The 16,065-nt window shown below is 42.0% G+C and overlaps 1 protein-coding gene across 2 annotated transcripts in view; it reads right to left on the bottom strand.

Moving 5' to 3' along the window:
• The window catches only part of LOC115774018 (ephrin type-A receptor 7-like), a 99,407-nt gene that overhangs the window by 61,143 nt on the left and 22,199 nt on the right, over window positions 1-16,065 (bottom strand). For both annotated transcript variants that reach the window (XM_030721019.1, XM_030721020.1), the window contains exons 4-5: window positions 14,550-14,705; window positions 4,308-4,643 (exon numbers count right to left, since the gene is read on the bottom strand). In XM_030721019.1, coding sequence (XP_030576879.1) covers window positions 4,308-4,643; window positions 14,550-14,705 — 492 coding nt within the window. The remainder of the gene's footprint in view (window positions 1-4,307; window positions 4,644-14,549; window positions 14,706-16,065) is intronic.

Raw genomic sequence — 16,065 nt, 5'->3', positions numbered from 1 at the left:
GGTTCATCACAACGTTGCGGCTGCGTGGCAGCGACGAGTAGTCACATTTCTCCGGAGGTGAACCAGATTCCATCGGTTCAGAGCGGTTTCCGTAGCTGCCTTGTGTGCGCTTCTCAGGTGGACTTTGATGTTGGTGTTTTTTCCTCACTGAGACGTGTTCCATACATTTTTCATCATTCACAACAAAACACTCTTCTATCTGTATTATCGGACTCAAAGAAACTCCATATGGGGCTCTGCCACTTTCTCGGCAGACCATTACTTTAAGGACCAGCGTGGTGAGCATGCGCGCGCACACACGCACGGGCGCACACACACACGCGCACACAGCTGCCCGACGGCGCTCCCAGCTTAAACTCTGAGAGCGGAAAATGATCAGTCCACAAGGCTTTAAAATAAAATGACAAACAAGAAAGGGAAGGTCATTTTATCTATAATTTTAGTTACTTTTAGTTCATTTTTTAAACTCACAATACAGTTTTAGTTAGTTATTGTTTTTTCCTTTTAATTTTAGTTTTTATTTATTTCAGTCAATGACAATGTTTTTTCAATTTCAGTTTTCGTTATTTCGTTCGTTTTCGTTAACTATAATAACGCTGGTGTTTGGTTGACTGAGTGAAAGTCTGCAGTCAATTCCTCCTCCTCGGCCTGTGCTTCGAGAACTGTTAGTATGACCTGGTGGTGTTGATTCATTTAAACTAATGTAGTCATCCTGCTGTAACCAGGTTTCTGGTTACACGCAGGAAAGGTAAGAAATACTACTTTGCTGTCCATGCAGCTTACTTTAAAGTACAAACATACAAACGCACATACAAAATCCTTCTACAGCCACATTAATGCCAAATATCATGTGGTTATAAAGGTCTAGTTTTGTCTAAATAACATTATATCAAGCATTGAAGTAACACATGTTTGTGTCTGAAAGACTAAGAGCTACTGGTTTAACAGACAAGCAAAGCTAACAGTGAGTGTCCATATCTGTTAAGAATATTAGAAATGTCTCTTATTTCATGGCTGAGTGTGGCAGCCTTGGCTTGTTTGGCATTGAGGAATTTTTAGCTAAACTCACCACAGTAAAGATTACAGCATTAAGTCACATTCCCTGTTCCTTCCTATGAATAAACCTGTGAATAATTTAGAGCACTGTTGTAACAGCTTCTATAAGAGGGTAATAGGCTTTGTGCTGCTGGCTAATACAAGCATTCAACATTAAAGTCAATTTCCACCAGCTCTTCTGTCCACGCCATACAGTGTTTATACCTCTACCTGATTGCACCTAAACCCCATTACACTGGTCTTATGCTGAATATGTGTATACAACATCTTGCAGGGTCTTTACATTACAAAATAAAGTGCATTGAGACGACTATTTTTGTGATTTGGTGCTATATAAATAAAATTGAATTGAATTGAATTGAACTGAATTAAAAAATATACACACAAACACAGGTCCTGTAGCCTTTTTCAATCCTATTTCTGCGCCCGTCTCCACTGTGATTTTTCTGGCTCTGAATGTGAACACCTTGCTTGAATAATATTAATGGTAATTCTATGAGCAGTGCCCACTCGTAAGTGTGCTGGTAGAACAAAAGGCCTTGTTTACAAGTGTGCTTGAGGAAAACTGAGGCGGGAAGGACCTCTGTGGGCCTCCAAGGTTGGCTGTGCAGCGCCGTCGGCTCACAATGGAGTGCTGATTGAATCACACTCTTAACTTTCAGCATAGGGCAGGCAGCAAAGATGGTAAAAAAAATCCTGTGTGACGAATTTCTATTCAAACTGCAAAGACGGAGCTGAAGAAATCAAGCTTACAAACTTGAAGCCTCTACTTAAACTCATTTAAGACAGATCTGAGAGGCAATTAGGTTTTCGACTACAATAAGCACTCAGCATCTTACGTAGCTCCAGCATTGCTCCAGACATTTCCTTTGGTATAATTAAGGGAGGTGTGAATTCCTCATCAGATGGATCACCATCTGCATTCACACACTTCTTGTTCATTCCTCAATCCCTAGCTATGAGCCTATGCGCTTGCTGATTATCATTTAGCAGGAGGCGATGGGAGGGATGAGAAGAAGGACTTTCTCTTTTTAAGTTTCTTTCACTGATATGAGCCTTCTGCAGCTCACCATGCAAAGGTTAATCAACTCTGAATGATGAGCAACAAAAGCTTTAATATTGAAAGCTTTTCTCTAATAAGCGGTCATGTATGTGTCCCTGCTGTTTTAGGGAGTTCTGGCATTGCAAGCATTCCCCAACAGTCCAGAACTGGACTGGAACAGTGAAGTACCAGAGAGCAGGACAATGGGCCTGGCAAAAAGGAGCCAATGTCTGCTGAAGAGTGTAAATAAAAAAGATCAGATGAAGTGAATTTCCCAGAAACAAACAACCTTTACTGTCTGACTTATGATGCAAATCATTGTTAAATACTATCAGTCTTGCTGGAAAAAGTAATCTGTGGTTAAACTGCTGTCATTTCCTGACTTTTTATTGAATACATCACTCAGTTATGCAGTGAATGAAAAAATAAATAATTAAACCACTGCTGATTTTCTGTCTGCACATTTAATTTATTGTTTTCAGTGTAGTCTTCTGTAATTCCAGCCATTATATTAAAGGTATTATTCTGTCCTCCTGTCCTACCATTGAACAGATGGAGAGGGTCGCCTTGCCATGAAGAACTGCTAACCCTTAAGGAATTTGATTAGTCTGGGTTTCAAAGAGGAGTTTTAGCTTTGCGTCATGGCTGAAATACGATTTCAGAGGCTTTTCCACCCCATGCCATAAAACAAAGGCAAAATCAGAGAATCTTTATAATGATCAGTTATAAAAGAGATTGACTGACACAAACTATTTAAAATTAAAAGTTAATGGAACCGACCAACAAAATTCTATCTATACTGCCCAAACGCTCTGATCATAGAGTTAAGGCTTATTAAATGCTGCCACAAATTATAAACATGACAACAACTTGGCAAAGTGCACCGCTCTCTTTCACAATAGCTAATGGCCTAATATTCCACCAGGTTAACTGAGTAATTGTGTGTTGTCAACATGCCACGTATAATTATGGGCAACTCCAAAAGAGCATGTGATTATCCTCCTCCTGACGTCCTTGCGTCCTTGGCCATTCAACCCCCAGCACATTCCAGCTTATGTCTCTTTCACAAATTGGGCCATGCAAAATACATCATCCCCAAAACCATAACCCATGCACATTAATTCAACTGATCACATCTATCTTTCTTTCTGTCACTCCTACAGCTTGTAAACTGAGACATATTCTGTTTTTGGTAGCAAACAGCAGAAAAAAGTGACACATATGCAGAATTACTCAAGACTAAAATGATGGCATGGACGTAAGTCACTAAAATGATGGTGATGTAAAAGCAGCAAGACATAATTCATCATAATTGAAGGGTGCAGGCATAGTTATCCAGAGACAGAAGTTAAAGTCTCAACACTGTCCTTGCAGTCTTGCTTTTCATTACCATGCTCTTTTGGACCAACTGTGTTTCATGGATGCTCAAGCATGAAAGAGGAATCTTGTTGAGTGGATCCATAAAAATAATGAATAAAAAACAAAACACAGCATTTTAATTATGGCTAATTCGCCTGAGAACAAGCTGCAAAGACACTGCTAGTTCTTTAGGTACCACTGGGAGTCTGCATCATTGCTAACCTAATAGTGTTTGCCACTGCAGTGCTGAGATACACATTAAATTAATCTGGCTAATATGCATACTGGAAAATATTATAGATCATATCAGACTGTGGGCATTAATGTTAAAAACATTAATGGGCAAACATTAATGTAGTTTGCATATGAGAGGCTTTCAATATTAAAACGGTCAGTTGTCACAGTCCTCATGTCTAATGCTCTCTCAACTGAAGCAAAGATCGAGCTCCAAACTAGTGGAAGCCGAACACTTTTAACTTCAGCTTCAAGGAATCATTTCCTTTTTAGATCAAAGATTTTTCAGGGTTACACTCTCTATTTCTTGACAAGCAACAGTTTAAGATTTCTACTTGTTATTCTCACAATATTATTATTTGTGTATGGACTATAAATGAACTAGACACAATGTTTTATCCATTAGATGGTTGGCGGGTGCATTTTTGAATACAGAAAAGAAGCAAGCCTGATTTTTCCTCTGCTTACAGTCTTCATGCTAAGATAGGTTAATTGATTCTCATGATGTTAAACCATTTCTTTAAATCCATATTTTCATCCACAGCAGAGGAACACTCACAGACTAGAATAGAAATCACATTTTAAAAGAAAAAAAAAAAAAGTTTAAGTTAATTACCTGCTTGGCCAGTAGCGATGCTAACTGCAGCAAACAGTCTCTGCGTGCGACTCAGGTCAGACACCCCATTGACCGCCTCCACCTCAAAAGTATAATTGGCATGAGCAAGCAGGTCCACAATGGTCACATAAGTGTCCACTAAGCCTGACTGAGCAGGAGAGTATCCCACATTTGGCCCACATGGAACACACTCCTCTGGTTCCCAGCTGCAGCGTCGACATATAACCCTGTAGGTGACATCGTTGCGACCGCCAGTGTCAGCCGGTGGGCTCCACTCCAGGCTAACTGTGGTCTGGTTGATGTTGTAGACCAGGTTCTGTGGCGCAGAGGGAGGTCCTGTCAGAGATGGACATGAAAAAAGTGAGTGAGGTACAATGAAGTGAACTCTGGCAGTTCAGTGGAGCCCAGACTTTCAAAGGAAGAATAATTTTTAAAAAAAAATTCATTACAGGGACAGAAGCCCACACCTATTTCACTTTTCCTTTATTGTTTCACTAACATTACTTGCTCTATAAAGTGATATTATCCAAATAGATCAGGAGATATTTCAGCACAAGTTTTTTTTTTTGTGTGTGTGTGTGTGTGTGTGTGTGTGTGTGTGTGTGTGTGTGTGTGTGTGTGTGTGTGTGTGTGTGTGTGTGTGTGTGTGTGTTTGTTTTATTGTTGTATTTGTGAGGCTTTCGGGTTGTGGGTGGCTGAGTTTCAAATCTCTTCCAATTATCAGCAATCAAATAAATATGGCAATACCAGAAGCTTGAACCATTAGTGTTTCTTAAATTCAAAATCTGCTGAAAATCTATCTTTAGCTTGAACATGCCTGATCCACAGAGATCTGACCCACTACAAACAAAGAACTCAAGGATGTGCAAGACAGAACAGGTTTTGAGGGCAACACTGCATATCACTTTGCCACCAGTTTCATCTTGTGACTGCCATCAATCTCCAGCAACCACACATCAACCAGTTGGGGAATATGTATTTTTCCCTAGTGACCGGTTGTTGCCAGATGGCCGCTGACGAGTCTTTAGGCCTGTGTGACTGGGGCCTTAACCAGTTAACTGCTAACTTTTTCTCTCTGCCATTAAAGTGCTAATAGGTCTATCTACAGTTAATCAAGTTAATCACAGCTTTTCATTGTTAAAAGTTTCTAACTCTGAGTCTGACTTTTAAAAACAGTGAAAGTAAGCCAAAAAAAAAAGGTCCCTTAGAAAACTAAATGGCAAAAAAGTACAAAGAGCTGATGGAAGCTAGTTTTCTTTGGGTCTGATCCATTCATATTTTAATTTTCATCCAACCAAGTTGTTGTCCGCTTTACTAATACATACCACCACTGCTGGTGACTCATCTCAACGGACTTAAGGTGTTGTTTACATGGTGATTGTTGGCAACAGCATAAAGTCAGCTGTTGATATGGAAATGATTGACATGTGTGGTGACAGGGTGTGGTTTGTGGCTCAGCTGCAGGGGAGGGGTGGCACAGTGAGTCCATGGGCAGCCCCAGAGAAGACTGGCCGGCACAGCTGGCAGACATTTGATAATTATGCCTCTCTATTTTATGTAGTAGCATGCTGGGACTGGGGCATGTGGCAGGCGGAGAGGAGCCAACAGCAAGGAAACCGGTGCCATACACCAGAGCTGACCAGCCAAAAGCATTGAGTGAAGTTATATAAAACAATAAAGAGTTATTCTGAGTTGAAAACATTGTGTCCTGCGTGTGTGTGTTGGGGATCCACACTAACAAGTATATTACATTGGTGCCCAATGGTCCCCAATGCTTGAAATGTCTCGCAGCACATGCAGCCGGTGCAAGTGCTGGGACAGATGGTGGCTGAATTGGCTGCCATGCACCTAGAACAGGTGGCAGTGCAGCCACAACAGCTTGAGGTGTTGGAGGCCCAGGTCGAGCAACACGCACAAGTGCTGGAAAACCAAGTGGCTCAGTCTGGGTCCATGATTCAGCCACCACTGCCGCTTCCCCCAGTCACTATATTGCAGAAGATGAGGGACGCAGACAACCTGCGGTTCTTGTTGAAGGCCATGACGTAGGTGTCAGTGGGCAGTGTGGCTACTGACCCTACTGTTTAGGGAGGCGCAGATGGTGGCACCACCAGCATTGCAAGCCAGCTTCGGCTACATCCGCCAGGCAGTGTTTCATTGGCTGGGATTTCCTCTGGAGGACCCTGGAGGGGCTGCTGGCAAAGACAGCGGAGTGGGTCCACTGTTACCAGCTGACAAGCCTGAATGCAGCAGTCATGCTGGCACAGAATGGTAAATGGACTAGTTCTTGTATAGCGCTTTTCTACTCTGTCTGAGCACTCATAGCTTTTACAACATGTTTACATTTACCTCATTCACACCCATTCATACAAAGCTAAGTGCTTTTATTATCTAACATTCACACACATTCACACTTCCAACGCTTCCACTGGAGAGCAATTTGGGGTTAAGTATCTTGCCCAAGGATACATTGGTATGCAGTCTGCCGATCAGTAGGTGACCTGCTCTACCTCCTGAGCTACAGCCACCCCCAGAATCACCTCACGGTGTCACCGGCATCAAGGAAAAAGCTTTTCACTTCTCTTGGGACCCCATCTTGGGCGGTGGAGCGACAACCAACCTACACACAACTAACTTTATCACATCTGCTCTTCCTCCTCATGTTCCAGTGACTACGGGCACTGCTTTCCACTCACAGGAAGCCATACAAACACTGAGGCAGGAATACTGAAAACAGAAGCAGCTTGGGCACTTCTTTAGAGTGTACATTGATGAGGATGGCACAGGTGCTCCGTGCCTTCCAACACCTTCCCCCAGTCCAGGAGAGATGAACACTGTTCTGGTAAGGTGCCAAGGGGGTACACACCAGGAAATGGTGGATTCCGGCTGCTCAAAGAACCTGGTCCATCAAACCCTGGTTCAGCCTGGGGCATTGTTGGAAGCAGATTGGTGGAGATTAAGTGTATACATGGTGACATCCACAAATACCCCATGGTGCCAATGGAAACTTAAAAATAAGGGCAAAACATATGGAGTGCTGTAGTTAGCTCCCACCTTTTACACCCCTTAATTCTTGGGACATTGGCTTGGGTTTAATAGCAGGGCCTTCTCAGGAGACCCTGCAGGTTCCCGTGATTCACTTCATTGAAGATTTTCCACTGGACCAGTCTCATGATGACACTCTACACTCAGTCTTGGACCAAGTGATAAAAATTGATGGTCACTGAGGCAGCACAGTCATGCTGCCATTTTGTATTGATTAGGGATAAATTGTACCAAGTGAGTCGTGACACTCGCACTGGAAAGGAACACACTCAGTTGTTGGTGCCTAAAAGCTGTTGGGAATTAATCTCCCAGATGGCTCATAACCTGATGTCTGGCCACATGGGATATGAGAAAACTCTGGATTGAATTATGGCCTGATTCTATTGGCTGGGAATATGGGGGGATGTACGCCAGTGGTGTGTGTCGTGCCCAGAATACTACTTAGTAAACCAGCCGGCACATCCCAAAGACACCTTTACACCCGTTACTGTTAATGGAAGTCCCATTTGAGTGCACTAGCATGGACCTCATCAATTCATCGGAGTGCACTGGATAGCTCCCTGGCCTAACTCAAGCAATGAAGGTATGTAGTGGCACAGTGTTGTTTGAGGCTCAGCTGCAGGGGGAGAGGTGGTGCAGTGGGTTCAGGGGGCAGCACCAGGGAAGGCTGGCTTGCACAGTTGGCAGACAGCTAATTATACCTCTCTATTTTATGCAGTAGCTGGGACTAGGGTGCATGGCAGGAGGAAAGGAGCTGACAGCGAGGAAGCTGGTGCCATGCATCGGAGCTGACCAGGCAGACATACAAAAACATTTAGTCAAGTTAGATAAAACAATAAAGAGTTATTCTGAGTTGAAAATGTTGCATCCTGTGTGTGTGTTGGGGATCCTGGGTAACAAGTACATTATAACATGGTTCCCTACTCAGACTTAGTAGCAAATCAGAAGCCACAAAGAGTGACTCGCTAAGTGCAAGCATCCCAGCCGGAGACAGTGGCTTTCCTGGGTTTCTTTTGAGAAGCTATATCATGTAGACAGCAACACACTAAAACATAATGTCTTCTAAGACAGACTTTAAAGTCTGAGTCACACACAGAATTTATCAACAAGATTTAAACCTAGATTATCACCACCCTGTAACTGTCATATACAATTTCAACTGACACACTACAATGACAATTACCTCTGCACCATTAAAGGCGCACAGGAGCGCAGACCATTTGCCCATAAATAGTCACATAACGGCAAAAAGATTAGCTCATCTTGTAAAACAGTGAATAACAAATTGCTGTTTTCATCCTCTCACATTCCAGACTGTTGGTTTTTATGGCCCAGGTGTTGATATAAATAAATTCCCCTCACATAGTGAAGATTACATAATATTCTTTGTGTATGAATGTTTTAGGAATATATTCATTTTGTTCATTGGGAGTTTTGTTTTCTTAGGAAATATTCTTTGAGGGAATCTCGTGAAGGGATGCACCCATTCATTAACATGACACATTAAGTGACAAAATTGGTCACGCATATGCATAGAGCAAAAACTACAGACCATCACAATTTCCGGGCTCATTAATACAGTATTGTAGTTGTTTTTCTCTTTTCTACACATTAGAACCAACGGCTCAACTGAGACATGTATATTCATGATTATCAGGCAAGATAAGAACCGGGCTATGGACTGGGAAGATGAAAGAGCCACCTGTGGCAGGTGAAGTGGAGAGGAGTGACTGCCAATAGTGCCACTCAACTTCAGCCATGGCTCTGACACTCGACCCACACTCTCAATCTTTCTCGCACACAAAAGAAGGGGTGTGATACAACACACACACACTTAAGACACCCACGCACTTGTGCACGCAAATACCCTTTTCAGCCCTACTCCAGGCCAAACCTCAGGGATCTTTTATTCTGCCATTTCCACAGTAGGCAAAGATAACATCTCATTTCGCTTGTGCCATTCTCTTTCAGGTCTCAGGTGCCACAGATCAAAGTGATGATTTCTCAGCAACAACAGGCAAAAGGAAATTAGATCAGACTCACCCTCGATCCGTGTGACCTTTCTGTGTTGCCATCTTTTTTCAGATGCACACTAACAGTGTTGTCTTTCTTGGCCTTGGCATATTTCAAAACAAGTTAGCAGACTATCTATCTGAAACTCCACTTCCAATGGCTAAATTGTGGCAAATTCTTTTGTAAGAGGCAATCCAACATGTGTGGAGCTGTGGAACCTAGCAGGGTTTCTCTGGGGAGACCCAGAAATACATCTTTTGGCTGGCCTGGAAACAGCTTGGTGTCCCCACGGAGGAGCTGTAGGAGGTAACTGAGGAGAGAGAGGTCTGGATGTCTCTGTTTAGACTGCTGTGCCCACACCGTAGACCCTAATAAGGTCCAAAAGATGGATGGATGGATGGATGGATGGATGCTTTTCAAAATACATTTCGCTGTTTTCCTAATAGTATAATTTTTTTTCCCTGCCTATGACAGTGAGCTATGCAAATGATCCTGTATTCAAACCCCAATAAACATAACATTTAGGCATGGCAGTCAAATCTGTTGAAAAGCAGTGCAACCTCTGAAGTCCAGAAGTGAACATGTACCATGAATCTCTGGATGAGAAACTGCCTGAACTGGGTTGTATACATTGTTGTCAATGCTACAAAGGCATCCAAAGCCTTTGAGGGTGTCCACTCATAAGATTGCCATTTGTCTGAAGCATACAGAACACATAAGCTCGACTTCATCTGCCTTGGCGTCTCTTTGTTTCTCTGAGTATGTGCTGTCTGGACTCAGGAAAACTCTTCTGGCCTCAACTTCACCTGCAGCACAGTCTCACATCCTGAGCCCACCGCTGTCAGTCTGTCTGCTCATACCTACAGCTCAGGGGTTTGTCACTCTCCCTCTTCTTTTACTCTTTTTTTCAGTCTCTCACTCCCCCACTCTGTCTTATCTTTTCATGTTCTCTCCTCTCACCCCTCCTCCCAGTCAAGTTTCATTTCACGGATTAGCCTGCCACAGCCCCCACAGCCTGAAATGTCTCAATTACTTGCTAGCTGCCCTACAACTCTGCCACTGTGACCAAGCAGGAGTGAGAATGTTGGATGTGTTTAGAGGTGTGCGTAAATACGACTTATGTACATACACACTTTATATCCTCCTACAAGATTTGCATAGTAAACATGTCACAGATTTTATAGCAGAAGCTGCCATTTTACAGGATAAAGACCTCTCACTCTAAAAAGCTGTCAGAGGAAAAAAGCCTCAGTTGTATAGATGAATCTACAACATCTAATAAATTACCATATAGAAAATACAAGATAGTATTAGGTGATTTTTAGGTCATGTTTCAAAGATCATCTCCACTCAGCACAGCGTTGTAAGACCTAAATAAATCCAGGCTTAGGAGAGAAGACTCTTCCACTTATCAGCCAGAGAGGTGCTCTGGGCTAACTTAACCCTCAACAGCTAATAGCACAGCCTGACTGTGCTCTGACTGGGGAGCTGAGGGGAGAGGGAAGGCAGGGGTGAGTGGTATTCAAATCGGCCATGAGGTAATCGTCACTCTACAAATATGCGTTGTGATCCTCTGACCTCCCGTCTAATGATGTGGCTGCAGCAGAACCTGTTTGAGGGGAGACATGCTGAAGAGTAAAAAAAAGAGTTTTCGTGTTCTTTTTTTTTTTGGCCTCCAACTGTCATTGTTGTACTAAGTGAAATTTCAATGCTACTTCAATACTGCAATGAATTCAACATTGGATTTGCTATCTGTACACAATGTGTGTTGCAAGCTTAAATTCCATTTGAGCCTAAGTCTCTGGACAGTGTACGATGGCACGTCGGCAGGAATGAAAAATTAAACCAAAGCACGGCCAACTAAGTCTGTGTTATAACAATTCACATGCCGTTCTTTCGGTGCATCTCAGATATACACGCTCAGAGCTCGCAGATGTCACTCTTACTAAAATGTGTGCCAAAAAAAGGACAGAAAAAGACAGAAAACACAAAGTATGGTGCTGGAGCTCCCTTTGCCTTAGATGTTCTTGCATGTGATAATATGTGAGAATATTGTTTTGAGGACACAGGTTGTATTTGCATAGCCTCCTCTAATTACAGTGGGGACACAAACGCATACAGTGATTTACGTTGAATTTACATGTGCATGACTAGAATGGGATAAATTAAAGTAAATAATAGCATGGCATTCAGATGTGTGTCTGAGCTTTCAGCAGAGATCTTAATCCCTGTGAGGTCCAAGCTAACATCAGAGAAGTAAGCCTAACCCTAATCCTACACTTTTAGTAAGAGGTTTTTTTTTTTTTTTCATCCCCACAAGCTCCAAGACTTAGGAGGACATATTTCAAAAGCCAAAAAATCCCATATTCTGATAGGACAGGATTCTCAGAGTACTTAGACCTCAGAGAGTTAAACAAGCAGTCTGGGTCATTATATTTTGGCCTTCAGTTCTATGAGTAATGACGAAATTGCACACATGAAAAATAAAGGCTGTTTTGCCATAGTCTCATAACATTACATGACAAAATGTCTTATATTACCATATTCAAAAAAAATGAAGACTTCAGGATTGTGAGATTCTGATGTCAAGTATCAGCACTTGCCCTTCCACCACCAGCTCTTTCTCAGTCCCCTCGCAGCTCCATGTAGAATGGATCCTCAGACGGAACCAACTTGTTGAGGTGGCACATTTAAGAGGAGTGGCTGGGGGCTGGGAGAAGGAGACGAGTCACAAATGCCCCTTTCAGTCCCCGCTTGCACCAGCACTACTCACAGCTGTTGCATGATTGATGCCCAGCTCCCCGACCTGTCAGCAACTCCAGTCTGAGCCGGGCCTCCGGAGAAAATGCCTCCTCATGGTCTTCCACCTATATCTCATCTTCTCAGATTTACATATGAATAGCATGGACAAATATTCAACAATCAAAAGCATCTCTTTGTACCACCCCCTCACAGCTAATACCACATGGGAAACAATGTTTTTGAAGCTGTGTTTTTGGAACTTCTTCCCTCATCTGTATTCAACGTGGATTTGGCTTTTCATGTCCCCACATTACATCTTTATCTCATTTCCTCTCAAATCCTCATAGACACGTCCTTAATCTCTGTGTGCCAGAGATCCATCTCACTGTTTTACTAAGGCCTACAATATGGCAGCTTTACAAACTCTTATTAAAAAAAAATCTGTCAATCAAGCTATTTATTCAGGCAGTGCAAATTCATTTTCAATTATTATTCACTCCTGGTCTGGATAAGACTTGAAAAAAGAAAATCACAGTCACTATTGGTCACAGTAACTTAATCCAACAATGAATGAGGAAATGCACGTACAGAGCTGTACAAAATTTCTGCTGGGTAAATGAGGAGAAGGAAGTCAAAAATACATATTTACATATAATGGTATGGGGTCATCAAGTGTAGACCCGAAGTTAATGAAAATGAATAATGGAAAGTGTGCATTAGGCAACTTCAGAAATTACTTCGCTACTTGGCCAAGGTGATTACCCAAAAGGGAACAGCCAGAGGACACTGGAAGGAAGTAGGAACTTTCCCGTGTTCTGTGTGTCCTGCTCTTGATCAGTGGAGGATGTCAGAGTGAGGCGTTAACATCCGATTAGGATGGTTGGAGAATTGAGAAATGGACCTGTCTTTTAGAACAAGATCTATATGGTTTCCTCTGTGCTTCATGGAGAGATTGGTGGTTTGTGGGCACTGGCCTGCCTCAAATTTACTTAGCTTGAGTTACGTCCTTGACTGTTTCAAACAGTTATAACAACATGCCTACTTCAGTTCTCGACCCCCACCAACACCATAAATCACCCTTACAGGCTGATATCATGTAGTCTGACGCCAGCATTATGCTTGACAATGATAGATAGATAGATAGATAGATAGATAGATAGATAGATAGATGTCATTTGTTGATAGTATTGTATTTGGAGGATCCTCTTTTAATTTTTTGTGTGTAGCTCCTTAATTTCTGCTGAAACGTGTTACAGCTGTAACTATTAATATCGAACATGATTTTATTCAGCGTTCTAACTTTTAGAAGTGCTGTTAATTATCACTATATCACTGTATGCACTGCATACTTACACACACTCTTTTGGCAACGTAAATACAGCACTGTGTGTTAAACTAGATGGAAAGGTTTCGGGCAGGCAGAGACAAAGGTGTTGCTCAATGAGCTGCCTTAAAGACACCCATAAATAACAAAGAATCCTTTTTTTTCATACGGTATTTGTAACATTAAATCCCAACTCCAAACCCTTAAATCCCGTCTTTGATTCTCTTGTGTAGAGGACTCAATGCAACGGCATTAAATACTATTTACATAATATTTGTAACACATGCACACACACACACACACACACATTATTAGATATTATGTCTTGGCCTACTTTAGATGCACAGCAAAAATGCAATGCTGCTCCATATGTTATGTGCATTTTCTTACACATGCACAAAGCAATTTGAAACATTCATTTCTCAGCTCTGCTTAATGGAAACATCAGAAAAAGAACAAGAGAAGTATAAGTCTAACAGCCAGAAGACTGCAGATATGTGCAGGAGTGCTATGATCCATTATCAGTAGAAAGAAGGCAAACAGATCAGGTGCGCAGATTACGTTTAGAGATCTGTTTACCTCCAGAGATAAAGTAAAGTGCTAACATGGCCTTCCCCCCGTGCACAGTAGCTGAAGGGAAAAGGAGTAAAAAACAAAACAGAACAAGAAAACCAAGCAGTAGCACTTTGAAATAAACATGTTTGAGAACGGCTCTGGGAGCAAATGAGCCCCGCCCATTCCCACTGAATCCCCCAGCCTGTGTAAATAAGCCATGAATGGCTGTCACAGAGCTGTTACGCTGGCCAGTACAAATGAAGATGCAGGTTGCTGCATGGGCTGCCGCTGCCGACTGTAATTGCAATCTTTCAGACGGGAAATGGCAAATTGCTCCTGTCATCATTAGCAACCAGCTAAGACACAAAACAGACACACAAGCCTGCAAACATAATTTGCAGAGGAACTGTTATGGAACACATCTGGGGCTTTCATGACACCACTGCAGGCTGACTGAACAGGACTGGATCAGGCTGTGGAGTGTGTTGTTTTTTTCCACTTGCATTAGTAACTGTTTAAATGCATGTAATCTGTACTGTGTTTACTTAGCAGCATGGCAGACTTACTCGTGCAGGCCACAGATGGCGGGTCAGAGAGTGCTCGGTAGTAGCCGTCCTCACAGTCACAGCGCCAGGAGCCTTCACGGTCGTTGAAGCTGGGCACCGGACAGCGAGAACACTGAAGGTCCTGTGAGGAAGACTTGTAGAAACCTCGACCGCATGCTGTGCAAGGAAGGGAAAAAGGTAAAACACTGAATCAAATGCTCAATGTGAATTTGAGGCTGGCAATCTGTCGATTATTTTATTGATAAACTAATGAATTCTTTCCTGTACAGAATATCAGAAAATGCTCAGAAGGGTCTTAATAATGCCCTGCTGCCCAAGGCAACAGCTGTAGTGCTTCGGGTGTTTGGTAAAAGCAGAGTATGGAGCATCATCGTCACATTTAAAGAGGTGGAATCAGCAAAAAGGTGCCATTTCTGCTTAAAAAACGAGTAACTGAAACAGATGCCAGTTAATTTACTACCTATTCAATAATCAACTCCAACGTTTTAACTTATTCAAACAAATTAAAAGAAAAAACTGGATGGAGACCTAATCATGGTTAAGTGGTGGTTCTGAAAAGACTTGACATTGAAGGTCATTAATACTGAGAGTGTCCCTGCACAAACACTTGATCAGACGGTTTTTAATTTCTTGCTTATAACAGAAGATAAAATATTTTCACATTTTTCTACTGTTGCACAGGTGCTTTAAATTTTTGTACACTGATGCTATTCCAGGTCAAATTTGACCAATGAGATGGATTTCCATCAGTGTGAGTCAAACTGAGGAAAATGAATGTGTTAGGGAATCTTGAAAATGTGAAACTGGACATACCATGTCTGTGTATTTTTTAATAGGACAGTGATGACTCTGAAACTGTAATGAGAACTGTCTGTATTCCCAACACATTTGCCCATTTCCAGAGAGAAAATCTCCAAACAGTGTAAACAGCATAGGAGTGATCATTTATGGCTAGGGCGGCAAGGTGGTGGAGTGGATAGCACTGTTGCCTTATTAGGACAAGAAGGTTCTGGGTTCAAGTCCTGGCTGAGGCCTTTCTATGTAGCATTTGCAGGATTAACTGGCTGTAACACAGCACATGTCTTTGAACTCCCACAGATGTATGTTATGTGTTGTATAAAGTGCTTTCTGCTCTACTAGAGTAGAAAAGTACTATATAAGAACCAGTCCATTTAAAAGGTTAGGCTAGTTAGCAACTCTATATTGGACACTGGTGTGAGGTAGATAAAATACTTGAACTGTATATGTATATATATATATATATATATATATATATATATATATATATATATACCCACAATGTAAGAAACTAACAATAAATAAATTAGAATGCATTCCATTGTGAGCTAACTGAGCTTAAAACAGATCAAAAGCACGCGAGCTGCCATTTCAGTGGGAAACGCATGCAAATCCCACACATGCAGGTCTTCCTACCACTGCTTTGAATGCACAGACTAGCTTACAATAAGAAAGTTTTGTACTTTCAGTGTTCATTTATATTGAGTTAATATTGATA

The sequence above is a fragment of the Archocentrus centrarchus genome, chromosome 24 (assembly GCF_007364275.1).
Source record: "Archocentrus centrarchus isolate MPI-CPG fArcCen1 chromosome 24, fArcCen1, whole genome shotgun sequence".
Lineage (NCBI taxonomy): Eukaryota > Metazoa > Chordata > Actinopteri > Cichliformes > Cichlidae > Archocentrus > Archocentrus centrarchus.
Note: the sequence above shows the minus strand (reverse complement) of the source record. Positions and strands in the feature narration are given on the sequence as shown.